Here is a 17,075-nt window from a genome sequence, read left to right on the forward strand (position 1 = left end):
CCCTTCTTTGTTCAGTTGTGCTGAAAAAAGAATAAATCCCCAAGCGCGTCTTCTTCGCGTAAAAGAGAACCTTTTTTTTCTTTCTCGAAGCCCTTATATTCTTGTAATTTTTTGTTTTTCCCTTTTTTTTCTTCTTCTTTTTCTCTACACCTTGTACAAGTTATTCGAACCATTTCTTCTTTGTACCATCAGAAAGCAAAACTCCGCCTATTGTTCAACAACAACAACAACCAAAACCCAAAAAAAAAAAACCAAATACAGCAACAACAACAATCAACAAACTAAAAAAAAACAAACAAACTATAACATAGTAGGTATGATCCTTGACAACTGATCACCATGACAACTCAATTACCATGAGACAACTCAATTACCAAATATACCGTTTCCTCGGCAACCGTAACTAATACCTGTTTGTTGCCATAGTAGCAAAATGGATATTCTCGAATTGATCCACGTCGAAACACAAAACAACCCCGCCAAGCAGCACCGTTGCACTGTCGCCAACTGCAACAAGGCGTTCGGTACGTTCTTTTTTTCATTGAATGCGTGAAGAGTGGAAATGATGTATCTAATTTACGGGGTTTACAAACAACAATAGGTCGTCGTTCGGACCTTGCCCGCCATCTCCGAATTCACACGAATGAAAGGTTAGTTTTTTCTTGTCTCCACACTCACTTTTTTATCGAGCAATGCATTTACTTTTGTAAATTTTCCTTTTACAGACCATATGCGTGTGACGAGAATGGATGTGGGAAGAGCTTTATCCAGGTATGTATCTCTACTGTCCCCTGAAAAAAGAAAACGCCCTTTTTTTTAATTTTTCGCAATTTTTTTTTCTCTTTTCGGGGGGGATCTAATAGCGCTCTGCACTCAAAGTGCACATGCGAACCCACTCAGGCGAACGACCGCATGTATGCGAATATGCGGATTGCGGAAAAAGCTTTAGCGACAGCAGCTCGCTTGCACGTCATCGCCGAATTCACACTGGCCGACGACCGTACAAATGTCGACACGAAGGTTGCAACAAGAGCTTTGCTCGCAAGACGGTCTTGACAAAGCATCAAAAGATGGCACATGGCACTACAGTCAAACGCACAACGTTGCAATGGAAGCCGTTTGAGGTGCCATCATCACCTACTTGGAGTAATCGACGTGGTAGCAGCAGTAGCAGCAGCAGCAGCAGCAATAGTAGCGTAGTGAGTGATGTTGCGTCTTCGTCTGCAACATCGCCTGTTCCGTCGCTTGCTTCGCCCACGCAGTCGGAATGGCGTTCCTTGCCTCCGCTCATGACTCCACCACCTACTTTGATCCAATTGCCCCCATTGCTCCCAACGACAACTACTTGTCAACCACAGCAGCAACAACAACAGCAACAGCACTATCAGCACTACCCGTATCATCCCTACTATCATCATCATCATCATCCATCTGCATTCGTTGCAGCACCTATTTCTCCACAAACACCTACTTCGACAACCACTAGTCCTTCTTCTTATTCGTGTACGCGCCGAACTTCCTCCTTCTTTGATATCATTTCTTAACGATCTCGCCCAATTTAAACACATCTCTTCCTTTTTTTCTTATATATACCCCTACTACTCTCGTTCTATGTCTATTCTTCTGCTTCTTCTTTTGTTTTCTGCATCCACAACACAACAAAACTCACCTTTTCTACTTTTTTTTCTTCAAAACATCCCTCATTATGACTACTACATAACTCTGCGCAGAGTTTCCTAACTCCTCCTCATCCCCGTTCCTCATTTATTACTTTATACTTTTTTCCCTATGACCCTTTTTTTTTAATTTTTTTAATGGTGGCTCTTTCTCTTATGTTTATTATATATATTATATGTTATTTGTCTCTCATACTACTACTACTACATTCACACCACACTCTCTCTTACTTACTCCAGCAAACAAGCGCATTATTATCATCATCACCTCTTTGATTATCAAAAATCATTATTCTCATTTTTCACAATCAACAAAAATAATGTTTTTTTTTCTTAACACATCTCTCTCTCTCTCTCTCTCTCTCTCTCTCTCTCCCGCGTCAACTTTTTTCTTTTCTCTTTCTCTCTCTCTCTCTCCAAGCAACGACGAAACTGCTACTCTCTCTCTATTTTTATTATCATTATCATTTTAAACCCTTCGATACGTATATAAATGTTGTAGTTTGAAAATAAAATGATGTTCTCTTATTTCTAATTGTCCCGTAATTCACTTTTTTAAAGCAAAACTAATCATGATCATGTGTATATGTATATGTTACAGCACGATAATGCTTTTTGCCATACAATCGTCAATCAAGGGCTTTTTTTTATGATTGTAACACCAATCAACAATGAAGAAGAGTTTCTAAACAATAGGAAAATGCACGGACCACAGCAGCTCAAATTGAAATTATTTACATCCCATCATCATCATCCTTATCGTTCAGAGCCCAAAATTATTTCCTTTTTCATCGTTGAACCTTCCGAAGCACAACAGCAGCAGCAGCACCAACATGACATCACAAAAACTTCCATTAATTTATTTATATATTTCGATTTATTATCGAGTCCCCTCCCTCCCCTTTTTTGCCCTGCGTCTATTTTGCTTGCTTAACTACCTAACTGGGGTTCTTGGCTTGGCCTGGCTTGGCGATGGAAAACAACAACAATAACAAACCACGAGAGAGAGAGAGAGAGAGAGTGTGTGTGTAATATATGCAAGCACGTTGAATATTAGGATCTCGACTAATTATAGCGGCATCATCATCACACCACTTGTACCATGTTGTTCAAACGAGACACAACAACACAACACACACACGTTGTACACACCACGATCGTGTCATCGGAAACATCGGAAGACTTATCCGAGGTCGTTTGACAATGCTCCTTTTGAGAAAACATATCAAGTAAAAAGTAGTAGTAGAGAGGTCCCCCCACCCTTTCACATGAATCGTCGTGCTTCTTTCTACTTACCAAGAAGCTTTTTCTTCTTCTTCAAGTGGGAGCCTATTACCCACATATACAACACAGGCGCACACACACACGTTTTTTTCTCCCAAATTGAAGCCAACACAGGGAAAAACGCCGTTCATCGTCATGAATCAGTACTCTCTATAAAACGACGTGTAACCAATAGCGAACAAGTTTTTTTGTTTCCTCCCATTTAGCCCAAGGTATCAACTGAATCTCTCTCCAAAAAGAAAAACCTGAAAGATTATGAAACTGATAGCTCTCAGTGTTAGTCAGTTCGATGAAATATTGAATTGTTGAGTAGACAAAAGACTCACTCTACTACACGATATATTATAGGAAAATCATAATACAATGCAGCATGACACCCCAATTTGCCAAATCAATTGACTTTAACCCGAGCCCCCGGGATAAAAGAGAGAGATGCCAATAAATTACTTTTGCTATATATCTCGCGTTGGTGACCATACAAGACAAAACAAACAAACAAACAACAAGGGCCAGATCGCCACACAACAGCCTACTGCTGATGGGCAAAGAAAGACAACGCATGTAAATAAGAAGAGACTGTCTTTCTCAGTCTCTCTCCCAAGTGCATGTACATACTACTGGAAAAAGCGCGTGTGTGCCTGCCCACGGGAGGGGGGAGGGAGAGGGGAAAGTAGCATGTATAATATGGTGTGTGTACTTTTGGAAGGGTACTCACATATAAAATAGTGCAAGAGAAAAGAAATTAAGGAGCTCTTCTTACATCCTTTACATGCCGTTGCAATATATACGCTTTTTACAATGAAAATATGCTTCCCATAGAGTACATATATATACACATTAACATTCTCCCCCCCCCCACCCCGGTTCACACTAACTAAGTGAATCCTCGAGAGTTCCCTGTTCTTCTTCTTCTTCTTCTTCCTTTCAGTTGTTACAAGTCCTCGATCGACAAACACCTGTCAAGCAAGAAAAAGAGACCTCTACTTTTTTCCTTCCAACCAACAAAAAGGAAGAAGAAAAAAGGGCCATGCCAGTATGACTATGGAGCAGCGTCGAGACTTGGCGAAACTTGCTTCTCAACTTGACTCTGAACATGACCGACAACAGTACACTAAAGTTATTACCATGGCCGAAAAACTACAGTCTCGTATTCAAGAACTTCAGAGGCTTGGACCACCGCCATCTTCTTTATCATCATCATCGTCATCGTCGTCATCGTCATCTAATGCTACTGCTGACAATAGTAAGTGAACAAAAGAGGATCCCCACACCCTGTGCAATTCATTACTTATACGACATTCAATCACTAACTACGGGTCAATGGGCAGCAACAGCAACAGCAACAGCAACAGCAGCAGCAGCAGCAGCAGCAGCGGTGGTAGCTACCACACCACCTGAAGCAACAAATGACACAAACAATAAAAAGCCGCTGGACCGGTATTATCGACTACTTGAACGTTCCCAATCTATCCAAAAAGAGCTTAATAGGATATCGACAGAATACTCTCTTCCAAAGCAACAACAACAACAACAACAACAACCATCACAACTACACCCACCTCCTTCTTTTCCTCCTCCCTCTGTCCCTCCCCCACAGCCCCCAGCCAAACCATTCCTACTCGACGTTCGACTACCATCCACCCCTCCACCGACACCCAAGAAGGACAACGAACAAGAGGATGATGACGATCCTATTATTACTCCGCCTGCTTCACCGCGCATGAAACAACAAGTCCGGTTCCATCATGATTACGAAAACAAAGAAGGAAAAAGACAACAAGAACCACCGCTTCCACCACTCCCACCACCACCTGCACGGAAGGAGCTACCACCGATTACTCATGTTCAAAAGGTATTTTTGGCGCATTAACGTCCCCGCAACTACACATAGACTCAACCCTTTTTTTTTTTTTCATAAGAAAATTAACGGGCTACGGGGATTCCTGACGCGGACGTACCAACTCAGTAACGACCTGGTCATGTCACGGGCCCACATCACGCCTTTACGACTCTTTACCGCAACGGAAGTCATGACCGGCAAACCCAAGGCTGTGCTCAAGATTGTCATTACCGGGCATCATGACTATGGCTTTTCCTTTTATTGGCCAAGTAGTAGTAGTAGTAGTAGTAGTAGTAATAGTAGCGGAACAACAGTGGCGACAATGAAACCGAATCGTGCGCACGACGTGGCAAGATTTGCGCTCGTCCCTGACGCATTGGTGCAAGATGCTTTGGATGGTTGGATACAGCAGCAAGGTGGAGTGCTCCCTCCACTCTATCAGGCTACTCACATTCTTCGAGAAAGTATCAAGATCTACGTTGTGTATAATCGCTATCATTTTAATAATCTGTAAATAACCTCCTCCTCCACCCAACCAACCCCAATATTGCATTTTCATCTTCCAAAGACACACACAAACAAACAAACATAATCATCCATTAAAAGTTTCAGCAGTTCTGCTTACTACTACTACTACTACTACTACTACTACTATGACAAAAGCATTTTGCTAAAAGGCACAGCCCTTTATCTCATTTATTATTCCTTCATAAACCCTCCTCTGGCACTACCCTTCAAGTTAACAATTCGTTCTTACTCGGAAACATTATAGATGTATTCCATGCAAGAGTTGTCCTTTGCGCGATAACTCAATCGTCGGGCATGACTATTTTTAAAGAGAGTATGCGTGTTAATTGACGTCGTCTTTTTCCCTTTTTCACGAACCCCACGCCAAACCACGATGACGCAATAGAAAATTTCATAAAATAACTAACCCATCAGCAAGATCATAAGTCCAGGCATGGACGGTAAGCTTTTGACCGTTCTTCCATGCATTTTGCACAATCGAGGTATGACACAAGTTTTCGGCCGAGTTGATTGCGTTCAATTCCACCAACTTGCGGAAACGTGCAGTGTCGTCCTTGATTTCCTCCAGCTCTTTGCTGTGCACTAGATAGACACGTCAATGTATGTGAGTGAAAGAACAGATGCTTTTTTTTGCCCTATCTATATATATATATAAAAGAAGCTTACAGCGGTAGACATCCTTGATGTTACGAAGCCAGTTATCGATCAAACCAAACTGACCGTGGCCCGAAGCAGCAGCGACACCACCACAGTTATAATGGCCACACACAATGATGTGTTGGACCTTGAGCACCTCCACAGCATACTGAACCACCGACAAGGAGTTGATATCGGCGTTGGGGACCACGTTGGCAATGTTACGATGAACAAAGATTTCACCCGGGCCAAGTTGCAGGATCTGTTCAGCGGGCACACGTGAGTCGGAGCAACCGATCCACAGGATCTTGGGTTCTTGCTTCAGGTTAATATTCTTGAAAAACTCGGGCTGTTGTTCTTTCACCGTCTTGGCCCACTGACGGTTGGCTTCAAGCAACTTTTCGAGATTCTCATCGGTTGGATCGAATTTGTTGGGAGTGGCGCGAATGGGCGACAGTGACGAGGAGCCTTGCAATGGTGTAGGTCCTATGAGTTATTTTTATATTCAGTTTTCTTCTTTTTAATTGACCCTTTATGCACACACACACACACACACACACAAGTCTAAGCAACCCTCTCTAGATTCATCAACAAACAAAATTACCAGACATGATGTTTAATAGATCGCGTTTCAGAAAGATAAGAAAAAGTCAAAACGGTGTTCCGTCCCACCGACCACAAGATATTTAAAATGAAAAAAAAAGTGCGGAGTTTCCGTCACAGAAGCTCCCCAAAAGCTTAATGAACCGAATATGAGATAAGGGAGCCCCAGACTTCCAAGCAAGATGATCAGTGGTCGCGTCCCCACTCACCATTACGACAGTGCTACACGTTTACTGAGGACGTTTCACAGTAAAGATGACATGACTTTTTTTTTTTTTTCCAATCTGATAGCATTAGTTTGAGATGGGTATGCAGCTAATATATTTCAAGAATTGTGACAAACGGCGGGTAAATTTGTCTCAGTGTGTCCCAGCATTCCCGCCTAAACGTCATCGGAGGAACTTGTCTGTCCCCAAAACCGTGCCCCTGGCCCAACGTTGCACGAAAACCATGCACACGTTTATAATGCGTCCCCACCCACCCGACCCCCATGACACTATCTTTTAAATGATTGATAGATTCGTTATCATCTTTAGATCATCTTTTTGGGCCTTTGTTTTTAAGATGGATTAGGTTGATAGAAAAATTTCTCTTTATTCCTATTAATAACAGCAAGAGGAAAAGAAAAAAAAAGTGGTAGCAGCAGTAGTTGGAAGATCTTCAAACTTGTTGAAAGCGCACAAAATTGTTTGCAAGAGAGAGAGAGAGAGAAGGTACGAGCGGGGTGGGGGGCCGGGTCCACACCTGACGCTACTTGGTATACTACTTCTGTTTGAATGTTTTAAGCTAGCAAGGGGGCAGTTTCTTGACCAGAGGTCGTTGTACGCCTACCGAGCATCTTGTATATGTAAGGCTAGAATACATATTAAGCAGCAGCAATGCGTCAGCAATTTATATGCATTTATTGAAAGTGAACAACAACATGTCAACTCTATTTTTTCTTTGTGTTTTTACCTTGACGGGCCAAATGGTACTCAAAATGGCAGCTGCCAATGCTGGCCAACGGATGACATCGAAATGTTGCTACATATTTATAGATAATGTATGACAAGGTTAAACATTCAAGTGAGGGTTTTTTGTTGAGTTTGCTAATAATTATAGTAGTAGTAGTAGTAGTAGTAGTACGCATTCCAGAGAATGCCACGTACCTCATCAAAGACTGCCCATAAACTAACTGCAATCACCCATGCCGAAGTCACATCACCACGATCATGCTTGTACTGTACATAGCCCAGCGCAGTAGCTGTCAAAAAGATCAAAGCCAGGTAGACGAGAATGACATGCAGCACGTCAGGTGGTACAATTTGGCCGAGATCGTTTCTGCGGACTCTGGTAAATGCGATAAATGCGCTCAGGACCGCCAAGAACACCGTAAACCCATGCCACAACGAAAATGGCGCATGGACAAACAGTTTTTCCATCCATCCATCGGCCGGATGTTCGTTTGCCAAATTGTCTGGGGCATAAAAAGTACCATTAGAATATCAAAAAAGGGCGAGATTAAAACAGTTACACACAGACAGAGAGACGTATATACTTACAGAAGATGACAGAAACGGAAAAGACAAGAAACAGACTAATGATAAACGCAAGAATGGTATGATTGTTCTCCTAGTTTTTTTTTTCAACGATGATGATTGTTATTCAAGTGTCGATCGTCTCATTGATGAAAAGTGTTGGTCGAAAAAAAACAACTGGTATATCACTATTTACCAAAAGACTAAACCACATGGAGTTGAGCAGGGCAGAGACAATAAACATCCATCCAACACCATCAATCACAGCGCCGTGAGCACTTTCTGTCCACTGATAGGCGACAAAGCCAAGAAGCAAAAGATGGATCGCCGACCATACAAGAAAGAACCATCGAGCTAAAATATCATTTTACACAATTGATGGTCAGCTCTTTCCCACATGCATCCCGTGTACTTGTCTTTGTAACAGCAGTATTACCAGGGCTAAAGTACCTATTAGGAAAAAGAAAGAAAGAAGAGACACATTAACGGCTTTTTGGTCAAGTGAGAGAACGAGAGAGAATAATAACAACGGTGCTTACGTTTGATAATCGTCAAGAAGATCAGCAATCTTATCTTTACTGAAAAGCGTGTAACCAGTCATGGCTACAAAGAAAATGAAGACAATGACATTCGCCGTTTTGTGGACTGTATCTTTCAATGCCATTATATTGGGTGGTTTTTCTGTAAAAGTAGTTGGAAGAGGAAAAAAAGGTAAAAAGAGAAAAAGATGCCGTTGTTGTTGAGTTTTTTTTTTACTTTGATGATCTGTGCTCTGTGTGATAGTAAGAAAATGAGATATGAGGCAATGATGACGACCTCTTTCTTTTTTGGCTAATACATTATGTACCATATAAATTCATGCAAAACAAATGATACCTGTTCATGATGATGATGATAACACCCTCCGTAAATAATCGTAGCTCAAAATGGATAAGCAACAACCTTGCTAGTAGCAAGTTTTTCTTTCTCTCTCTGAAATGTTCTTTTCTTGTAGCTAGTTTATTGACTAATTTTAAATAAAAAGAGCGAGGAGGAGTACTATCTCCTATTCACGTATTATCAAAACATAGCTTCTTTCTTCTTGATAAACGACTTTGAATAACAAAAGAAGAAGAAAAACGATGTTTTGCAAAATAGTCCTCAACTAATGTTACCTTGTTCAAACTTAGTTATGAGACAATGTGTATATGCTAACTTGTCGTCGACCTGTCGGTAAATGTATAGAGAGCCACCGGAAGAAGAACCCGCTCCCGCGAGTGAGTGTTATCTTCAGTTAGAAAGGATATAGTAGGATGGAGAAATAAGTTCTCGCATAGAAAGAGAATAACATATACTAGCCCAGAAACGATATAAACTGCTAGATTGAGGCTTTATTATTCGTGCTGTCATGCCATCTTTTTCTAAATATATGAAATGTTGACCCGGTAGTCATGCACTTTTTTATATTATATCATAATCGTTATTTAATCAAATTGCTGCTTTCTCTTTAGCCCGTCCACTATAATGACCGACAGATATAAAAGGTAGCAGCAAATAGTAGCTTGTTTTGAAACATAGAAAGTTAATGATAAATTTACAGTACTGTAGTTACTAATGTGGTTTTATCTCATACGTTGATAGACATATAAAAGTAGATATACAATTTCGTTGATACATAATTAGTGCAGTTCCATCATAAGAAAGGTAGGGTTGATACTATGTGCATGTGTCGCCCAAACAAGGGGTTTATGAGCTATCCGAATCTCTGCGCTCTTCACGTACAGGTACAGCAGCTGGATGCACTGGGGTTTCCTCCGCTGCTCCTGGTCTCGCTCGGAAATAGTCGCCAAAGCTACGACGCGAAGCACGATTACCGACGTCCTCCGGCCGCTTGAGTGCAACATCCAATCGTCGAAACACTTCATCGTCCACATAATACGACTTGAACACCAATTCGAGCAGCTGCATACGATCCTCAACGGATGCCAATCGACGACCTTCTTCAGAGTGAAATATCTGACTGGAAGCTGTTGCGGCAGCAGCACCGTTTGTAGAGGCCGGAGACATGACACCGGTTGCTGTTGCCATCCGTTGCTCGCTAGTGTCCACCGAACTGAGATCGTCAATATATGTTTCCTCCTCCTCATCCACGTATCTCGGTCCATAATTTCTCAAGCTGAACGAGTAGCGCTTGTGAACTGGATTCACCAAAGGCACAGGCGTTTTATTCAAATCGAATCGATCCTTGAGACCGCTTGAGATAGAATTACGCATAGAACCAACAGACCAGCGATGGACAATACCGAAGGGTGATCGTGGACGATAACCAAACATGATAGCCTGGAATGCGACAAACAGACCCAAAAGACCACCGACAAACCCAACAGCATTGACGAGAGAATAGATCTTTTGTTCTCGATGGACAATCGTCGCAAAACTTGCTGGTGATACAATAATCCGTGCAAGCATACTACCAGAGTCAGACGAGTTGGAAACACCATTCATGCGACTCTGTACACGGTATGTCGTTGTCACTTTGGGCGTTGCATTGTGCACGGGGGCAAAACCAACATAGTTCCAGCCCTTGTCGAGCAAAGACTCTGTTCGTTCAAGCTGGTATTCGAGGTATCCATAATCTGACACTTCAAGATCAACCGTGTTGCCTGCTTGGAAATCATCATTGTCGTCGTCAAGCCAGGTACTGAGATCGTTTTGGTCTAGCAACGGACTTGGCTGGTCCAAGTACAGGACTCGGTTGGGATCGCGCTCGCTTGGGTAGAACGATATATGGATCCGCCCATTCTGTGAAGGATCTGTAGCCCAAAACGTAAATTGCATATCGCTGCCGTTGTTGGATTGTGGGATGGTGTCGGATGCAAAGTGTAATGTCTCTCCCGTCTCCAAATTGTCGCCGGTGAACAGGTAGCATCGACGGTTTCCCATGTTGGCAATAAAGCGCGGTGAGTGGATGGTCAAGTCGAGAACAGTAAGATGCTCACCGCACCAATCACCTGCACCGGTCATGCAGCCGACCAAAGGGTAAAATCTATCGTTGGTTTGAGGCTCGATAGAAAATCCTTCAAAGCAGAAGCGAATATCTGAACAGTGCACGCAAAAGAGATCAATTAGAAAAGAAAGAAGGGGGGGGGTGGGTGGAAGGCTTTCATTCAGACTAATTCTATGGAATCTATTTGCTGTATTACCTGGAGCTTCTACTGCTCCATCAGGAGGCACCTCTGTGACAATGTAAGATGCCTTGGGACTTTGCAGTACTTGGATGATAACAAAGACAAAGAATGCAACAAAGAGGAAAAGCAAGACGACCTTGGAGATCAGCCGTGCAGTTTCTGCCCAAAGTGGCTCACCAGTTCTATTACATAGGAAATAAAGGTGATTAAAAGAAAGCAAGTCAGTGAGTCGTAACAACTCATAACATTGTCACCTGCAAAGTGTCTAGTTTACCTGGGATTCCAAATACCATAGTGTATTCTCATGATGGTCCTGCGGACACGGTGGCGGAAGCGGTAAAGCAAATATAAAATCATGGCTAGCACAAGAGCGCACACAACTACCACTGCGGCAATGACACCACCACTGATACCAAAGGGTCCCCATGGTTGCTCATTCAGGGCCTCTCCAGTGGTCACGTCTCCAACCCACTTTGCAGACGCAAAGTCTACCTCCTGCGTACTGGGGTCTGTCACCTCGGCTGTCTTGAGAACATCGATCGTGTTAAAGTAGTTTAATTGGGCAAGGCCTATATTATTTTATAAAGACAACAAATGAACACGATATGTTTCACACTTGCTTTATAGCGTGAAATATAAAGGGGGCAATCAAGCTTGATCACTTACCAAAACAAAAGATAATGTATTCGTTGGTAACTCGAGCTGCGGCTGCACCGGAACGATGTTTTGGTTCAATGCCAGTAACGCTAGGTACGTGCCACGTATACGTCTGAGTATCCAGCATCCAAAGGTCATTAAAGTATCCACGATTACTCTCATTATCGAGGTCATCGCCTATGCAAACAAAACAAATACATGAGCCATGACTTGACATGCAAAATAAAAGTGATTTCTCGGATGTCTGATAGAATTACCTCCAAAATAGTAGATGTAGCGACCCTCCGGTCCTGTTATGATTGTTTTTGAAATTGGTTCAGTGAAGCAGATACTAAATGCTATGGTAATTGTACCTCAATACATAAAACACGCTTACCTAAAACAGCATTAGATCGTACCCTGGCAAGGCGCGGATTGCCTATAGCAGCACCATCAAGTTGCTGCTCAGCCCAGGAATCGTTAGCAGTAAAATACACGAGAGACATATTAGGAAAGATCCCTGCAGGAGCTGACTCTGCGGTGGCGTAAAATCCACCAAGGTAGATGATGCGTCCATCACTTAAAAGAGAGTAATTACAAACCGTTAGGTAGTAAAATCAACAAAGGTTATTCTTGCAATCCCAGAACAATAGCAACTTTCTATGATACACTTACGATAGGGCAGTTCCTGTGCTACCATACAGACTTGCGGGTGGGGTTGAAAGTTGAGTGAACGTTCCAGCTGTAGGATCATACGCCCAAGAGTCCAACAAGATTGTCATGTTTGTTGCCTTGGGGACACCACCACAGATGTAAATGCGTCCATCCGATGCCAAGGTAGCAGTATGATCTTGACGGTTAGGAGGAACTACTGTAGCACCGACGTCCACTTGTGTTCCAGGTAAAGCCGACCACGCATTTTGACTGAATGAATACTGGCTTGCACGCATCGGATCTGTGCCGTCACCAGAGGTATCCGCATAGAATCCACCAAAGATAACAACCGTGCTGTTGTCCTGTAGGACCACAGCTTTGGAGTACGATGTTTGCGGGCCTTGCGTGTTGATATTGTTATGCTCGACATTTCCATCCGCGTCGAACGAAATTGCCGAAAACTGATTTGTTAACCCGTTGTCACGATCTTCGCCACCGTAGGCGTACATGATATTGTCAACAGAGAATCCTGTACTGCCCACTACAGATGGGATCTTTTCATTAACTAAAGGCTGGACAGGATATTCGCCATTGGAGATTTTAGATAGTAGGACGAGCACTAGGATTACTGCTATCTGCAGTTGATGCTGCAGCAGACCAAGTGGTGACATGATCGTTGTTGTTCTGTATGCAGGAAAGATTACACTTTTCTTCGTTGGCTAGTGCGCGCTCGTCTGTGTACGTATGTTTGCTACGTGCCGTAAGATTAGAAATAAAAAATATAAACTTCAAGAGACAAGAGCAGCAAGTGAAGCAAGGAAAAGAAAAAAGTCCAGTTACTTTGAAGACTCAGCATTTTACACCTGTCATACCTTGGCGAAGCAAAACTCTATGAACAGATGTAACGTTCTTCATTCGTACAAGAGATCTTTTGTTTTTTAATAACAGCAGGAGCAACAACAATAGTCATATGTTGTGTTTGTGTTTGGGAGAAGAGAGCGAGTTTATTAAAAATTCCCCTGATAGCGTCTTTTTTCCTCTCAATATGAGAAGCACGCCGTTTATTTCTCATCAGACGAAAAGCTTCATTTTTTCCTTTTCATTGATCTACCACATTATAAAAAATTGATCTGATAGTCAAATGGTTATAGGTTGTAGAATAAGAAATTTACAGTTATACATTTCTTCTAGAGCTTTGAACAGACTCTGTCAAAGATACTCAAGAAGCATATTATTTCTTTCTGGAACAGCATTTACTCCAAACATATTCACTTTGAGACTTGCTACTGCTCATTGTCATCAATATTAGAGATCACTGCCACTATTATACGCTTCTTGAGAACGTTCTTGCAGATTATCTGCAAAGAAATATTACTAGAGCATCGTCAAAAAACGGAAACCCAAAAGTTACAGAAAAGTTTTAGATTGAAATGTGTAACACCAGGGTTCTCCGAGTTAAAGCATAAAGAGGGATGCACATCTTTTTTTTTTTGATTTCATGTGTTACGGTAGTATCCCGTACAACCAAACTTTTATTTTTGGTGAAAATCCTTTTTCTTTCTTCCTCTCTTTGACATACATGGATAACGCAATACATAGCATTTTAGTACGGTATCAGCAGTTTTACAGTTTGCTGCGCCCGCATAAAACATACTCGTTCGTTGCTGCTACCGCTGCTGTTTTCTAGCTTACCGAGAATTGAGAAAAAAAAATAAGCTTTCACACTAAAAAAAAGTAGCCTACAAGTGAAATCACAAAACTTGGCAACTTGTTTTTTTTTTTCAAGATTCTTACAAAACCTGCTAGAGCACCCATCGGGCTTGGGAAAGCGAATATTCGATATGATTCTGGTCTATGATATGTATTGCTGCATCTATGATTCTCTTGGTTTAGTAGCGACTGTTGGAGGATCAACAAGAGTAATGAGCTAATGGGTGGCACCATCATTGTGATACAGCATCTTTCTTTTTTGTTTAGGAAATTAAAAGCTATCTTTGTATGCAGGTTTACTTTAAGCTTACAGTCCATGAATATTAAATATTCCCATGGCTCTTCGACATACAACATGATTTTACCTTCATATTAGTGTCTGATCTTTTTTAAAAGCATACCCGACAGATATGCTTTTACTTTACTGACTTTATACCAATGTAGCTATAGTACTTACGTAGCATATCTTATGGGACAAAATATATATCATAAACAACAAACAGTGGAGGAGTTTTTTAAATTACATCGTCCGCTCAAAGATGCGGTTAACCTTCTGTTTAGTTACAGGGCTCTATAAAGCATGGAGAGAGTGATAGGGGTGGCAGCTCATTGGCTGCACAAAGCGTAGGAGGGTGGAGAGAAGAGTGTGGGTGCAACAATAAGTTATATTTTTGTAACTTTTGTAAATTTTTTTTCCCTTACCTATGCGACGATAATGAGATATTGGATCGTTTATAACTTGGACGGGTATGAAGGGTTTGTCATCAAGGAGAAAAGGCTCAATACTTTGGCTAGATATCTTGTAAAGTTGCGCGGTATAGCTGCGGTCTCACGTTGTCTATTCGAAATCCCATTTGTACAGCGACAGATGTACATCCTTTACTGCTATGTGAACTGTCATCACTGTTTCCGATGCAAAAGACCAATCTTCTACTAACATAATCTTATAAGTGAGTTAGTACGAAGAGCTCTCACCAACTCTAAAGTTTCCTGCCAAGCATATTCAATACTTTAGTTTGTAGTATATGTCGTCTACTTGAGCCGCGAACCCCGCCACTGCTTTTCCGGTAAGGACGAAGTCGTTGTTCACGTATATCCTAATTTGACGCTGATATTTCCCTTCATTACACCATCGAAAGATAACAAATGACAAACTGCAGCAAAGGGGAGAGAGACATATGAAAAGGTGCAAATTATGTTAACGGATGTCATGTAATTACACACCACTTAGTGAATAACTGATTTTTTATTGCAGGCTCTCGTTTCTTATTTTTCACTTATTACAGCTCATCCTAGCAATTCCCGCGATGGAATCTATATGTAATTACATCCATATTGCAGGTCCTCATATCTACATCCAGCCTTTCTATAAGGAAATAAGTTACTGTAATAGAAATAAGAACTCTTTCTGATATCGATGCTTCTCAATGAGAACCAATATAACAAACGATGGTACTACCACGACTGTCGCAGTTGCTGTTGTGCACAAATCAAAGAACATGTTCCACTATTTCCAGCTCATCAACTACATAATAAAGTGCAGTAGTTAAAGAAATAATCAAATAAGGGGTCATCGCTGGAATAGATGCTCTTCCCTTTTTTGCTCTTGTTCTTTCTCATAGTACCTGATGCGTATTTAGTAGCAAAAAAACCCAATAGCTGAAGACTTAAAACTTACTTGTAAGTGGCGTATATAATGGTGACGAATGAAATTTTCTGTATGTACATGATCAATCCAATACAGAAGTAACTCTCAAGATGCCAGATATATTATACATTCATGGATAGATATTCGAAAATTGATAAACAAAGACTACTGGCGTACTACGTGTCCAGAGCATCGGCCGACCTTCAGCTACGCTGCTGGTGGAGGTTGTTATGCGCTTCCTCAGTTTTTCGCACGCTGACTAAAATAATGTTTACAAAAAAATTGTGTGAAATGGTATGAAATAGACAGTTTCTCAAAGATAAACATTCCATAAAGTGACTGCGGCATGCCTCGGGTAAAGGAAAAAACTGCTACTGCGCAAACGTAGAGTTGGTCTTAGGGTACATATACATAATTATATCTGTTCTCACTACGTATATATACAAAAAAAAATCGTCAAATGATACCACGCCTGGAAAGTCTCCAGACAGTGGCGGTCATCGACTACATCGACAATAAAAATACGACGGTAGTGGCATAAGGTGGGTGGAATGGGGTTGTTGTAAGGCTATCGACTTCCTTTGGTTTCTTGAAGCTCAACTGTTGTAAATCTTGATTCCAGGTTATTAGCACGATTGTTGAATACCTCTCTAGGATTTAGAACGATGACTGGCTACGTGATTCTCTCTTGTTGAACTGGACACACTTTTACTCCTGTTTATCAATTTGTATAGATCTACAAAGTGTTAGAGAGCATCCCACGATATACATTCGTGTATACAAAGAATGATACTATAATAGTTATTAAGTGCCATACTTACTCGCATTGCTTTGCAGCACCTTGATACTTTGAAATAGTGCTTATACATCAGCTACCGTGTAATTCAACGACAAATCGTCATCGATTGGGACACAACAGTCTTGCAAAGGCACACGACATAGATGGAGATGATGATGCAGGTACTGGCGAAGAAGTGATCGCAGTCGTTTCTGTTTTCGAGGGAGGGACACGTACAGAATGAAAAGACAAAATACATTGCTGCTTACCAGCCAAAGGAAGATAATCGCAACGAGAGGAATGAGGTCAGTAATCAGAAAGACCATTTTTCTGCGGATTAGAGAATCAAAAGAGATTGAGTAAAATTTTGTTTTGAAAAAGAAAAACTAGATTCAGAA

General features: G+C 41.5%; 6 protein-coding genes across 6 annotated transcripts; 2 read left to right on the top strand and 4 right to left on the bottom strand.

The window, feature by feature from the left end:
- Positions 1 to 433: 433 nt before the first annotated feature.
- On the top strand, positions 434 to 1,544 carry BDB00DRAFT_759739 (uncharacterized protein; the record flags this gene model as incomplete). Its single annotated transcript, XM_053119155.1, has 4 exons — positions 434 to 524; positions 602 to 650; positions 726 to 771; positions 864 to 1,544. The coding sequence occupies 4 exons, from the start codon at positions 434 to 436 to the stop codon at positions 1,542 to 1,544; spliced, it is 867 nt and encodes a 288-aa protein (XP_052981881.1).
- Positions 1,545 to 3,716: 2,172 nt separating this feature from the next.
- On the top strand, positions 3,717 to 5,636 carry BDB00DRAFT_207042 (uncharacterized protein). Its single transcript, XM_053116461.1, has 2 exons — positions 3,717 to 4,812; positions 4,880 to 5,636. The coding sequence occupies exons 1-2, from the start codon at positions 4,054 to 4,056 to the stop codon at positions 5,312 to 5,314; spliced, it is 1,194 nt and encodes a 397-aa protein (XP_052981882.1). The 5' UTR covers positions 3,717 to 4,053; the 3' UTR covers positions 5,315 to 5,636.
- On the bottom strand, positions 5,423 to 6,654 carry BDB00DRAFT_812660 (Dihydroorotase homodimeric type). Its single transcript, XM_053122705.1, has 4 exons — positions 6,569 to 6,654; positions 5,995 to 6,450; positions 5,736 to 5,910; positions 5,423 to 5,626 (listed from the first exon to the last, which is right to left on the bottom strand). The coding sequence occupies exons 1-4, from the start codon at positions 6,573 to 6,575 to the stop codon at positions 5,554 to 5,556; spliced, it is 711 nt and encodes a 236-aa protein (XP_052981883.1). The 5' UTR covers positions 6,576 to 6,654; the 3' UTR covers positions 5,423 to 5,553.
- Positions 6,655 to 7,054: 400 nt separating this feature from the next.
- BDB00DRAFT_207124 (uncharacterized protein) lies at positions 7,055 to 9,413 on the bottom strand. The gene is made up of 7 exons (XM_053116462.1): positions 8,624 to 9,413; positions 8,521 to 8,534; positions 8,281 to 8,438; positions 8,109 to 8,178; positions 7,716 to 8,023; positions 7,522 to 7,590; positions 7,055 to 7,420 (listed from the first exon to the last, which is right to left on the bottom strand). Exons 1-7 carry the CDS (start codon positions 8,932 to 8,934, stop codon positions 7,349 to 7,351), a joined length of 1,002 nt encoding a protein of 333 aa, XP_052981884.1. The 5' UTR covers positions 8,935 to 9,413; the 3' UTR covers positions 7,055 to 7,348.
- Positions 9,414 to 9,809: 396 nt separating this feature from the next.
- BDB00DRAFT_759883 (uncharacterized protein) lies at positions 9,810 to 13,050 on the bottom strand (the record flags this gene model as incomplete). The annotated part of the gene is made up of 5 exons (XM_053119166.1): positions 9,810 to 11,161; positions 11,267 to 11,433; positions 11,526 to 11,820; positions 11,918 to 12,085; positions 12,690 to 13,050. 5 exons carry the CDS (start codon positions 13,048 to 13,050, stop codon positions 9,810 to 9,812), a joined length of 2,343 nt encoding a protein of 780 aa, XP_052981885.1.
- A 3,270-nt stretch (positions 13,051 to 16,320) lies between these two features.
- BDB00DRAFT_812678 (uncharacterized protein) lies at positions 16,321 to 17,012 on the bottom strand. The gene is made up of 2 exons (XM_053122706.1): positions 16,721 to 17,012; positions 16,321 to 16,635 (listed from the first exon to the last, which is right to left on the bottom strand). Exon 1 carries the CDS (start codon positions 17,001 to 17,003, stop codon positions 16,761 to 16,763), a length of 243 nt encoding a protein of 80 aa, XP_052981886.1. The 5' UTR covers positions 17,004 to 17,012; the 3' UTR covers positions 16,321 to 16,635; positions 16,721 to 16,760.
- Between the last annotated feature and the right edge of the window lie 63 nt (positions 17,013 to 17,075).

Source organism: Zychaea mexicana (assembly GCF_025766255.1).
Source record: "Zychaea mexicana strain RSA 1403 chromosome Unknown BDB00scaffold_19, whole genome shotgun sequence".
Lineage (NCBI taxonomy): Eukaryota > Fungi > Mucoromycota > Mucoromycetes > Mucorales > Lichtheimiaceae > Zychaea > Zychaea mexicana.

Excerpts from the sequence above, each read along its gene's own strand:
- BDB00DRAFT_207042 (XM_053116461.1), top strand. The coding sequence starts at position 4,054 with ATGACCGACAACAGTACACTAAAGTTATTACCATGGCCGAAAAACTAC. Across the intron at positions 4,813-4,879 it reads CGATTACTCATGTTCAAAAG|AAAATTAACGGGCTACGGGG; the intron begins GTATTTTTGGCG and ends TTTTTTCATAAG.
- BDB00DRAFT_812660 (XM_053122705.1), bottom strand. Across the intron at positions 5,911-5,994 it reads CATCAAGGATGTCTACCGCT|TGCACAGCAAAGAGCTGGAG; the intron begins GTAAGCTTCTTT and ends GTGTCTATCTAG. Across the intron at positions 5,627-5,735 it reads ACTTATGATCTTGCTGATGG|TCATGCCCGACGATTGAGTT; the intron begins GTTAGTTATTTT and ends CTTTAAAAATAG.
- BDB00DRAFT_207124 (XM_053116462.1), bottom strand. The coding sequence starts at position 8,934 with ATGGTACATAATGTATTAGCCAAAAAAGAAAGAGGTCGTCATCATTGC. Across the intron at positions 8,179-8,280 it reads CCATGTGGTTTAGTCTTTTG|GAGAACAATCATACCATTCT; the intron begins GTAAATAGTGAT and ends AAAAAAAACTAG. Across the intron at positions 8,024-8,108 it reads TTCCGTTTCTGTCATCTTCT|ACAATTTGGCAAACGAACAT; the intron begins GTAAGTATATAC and ends TTTATGCCCCAG.
- BDB00DRAFT_812678 (XM_053122706.1), bottom strand. The coding sequence starts at position 17,003 with ATGGTCTTTCTGATTACTGACCTCATTCCTCTCGTTGCGATTATCTTC.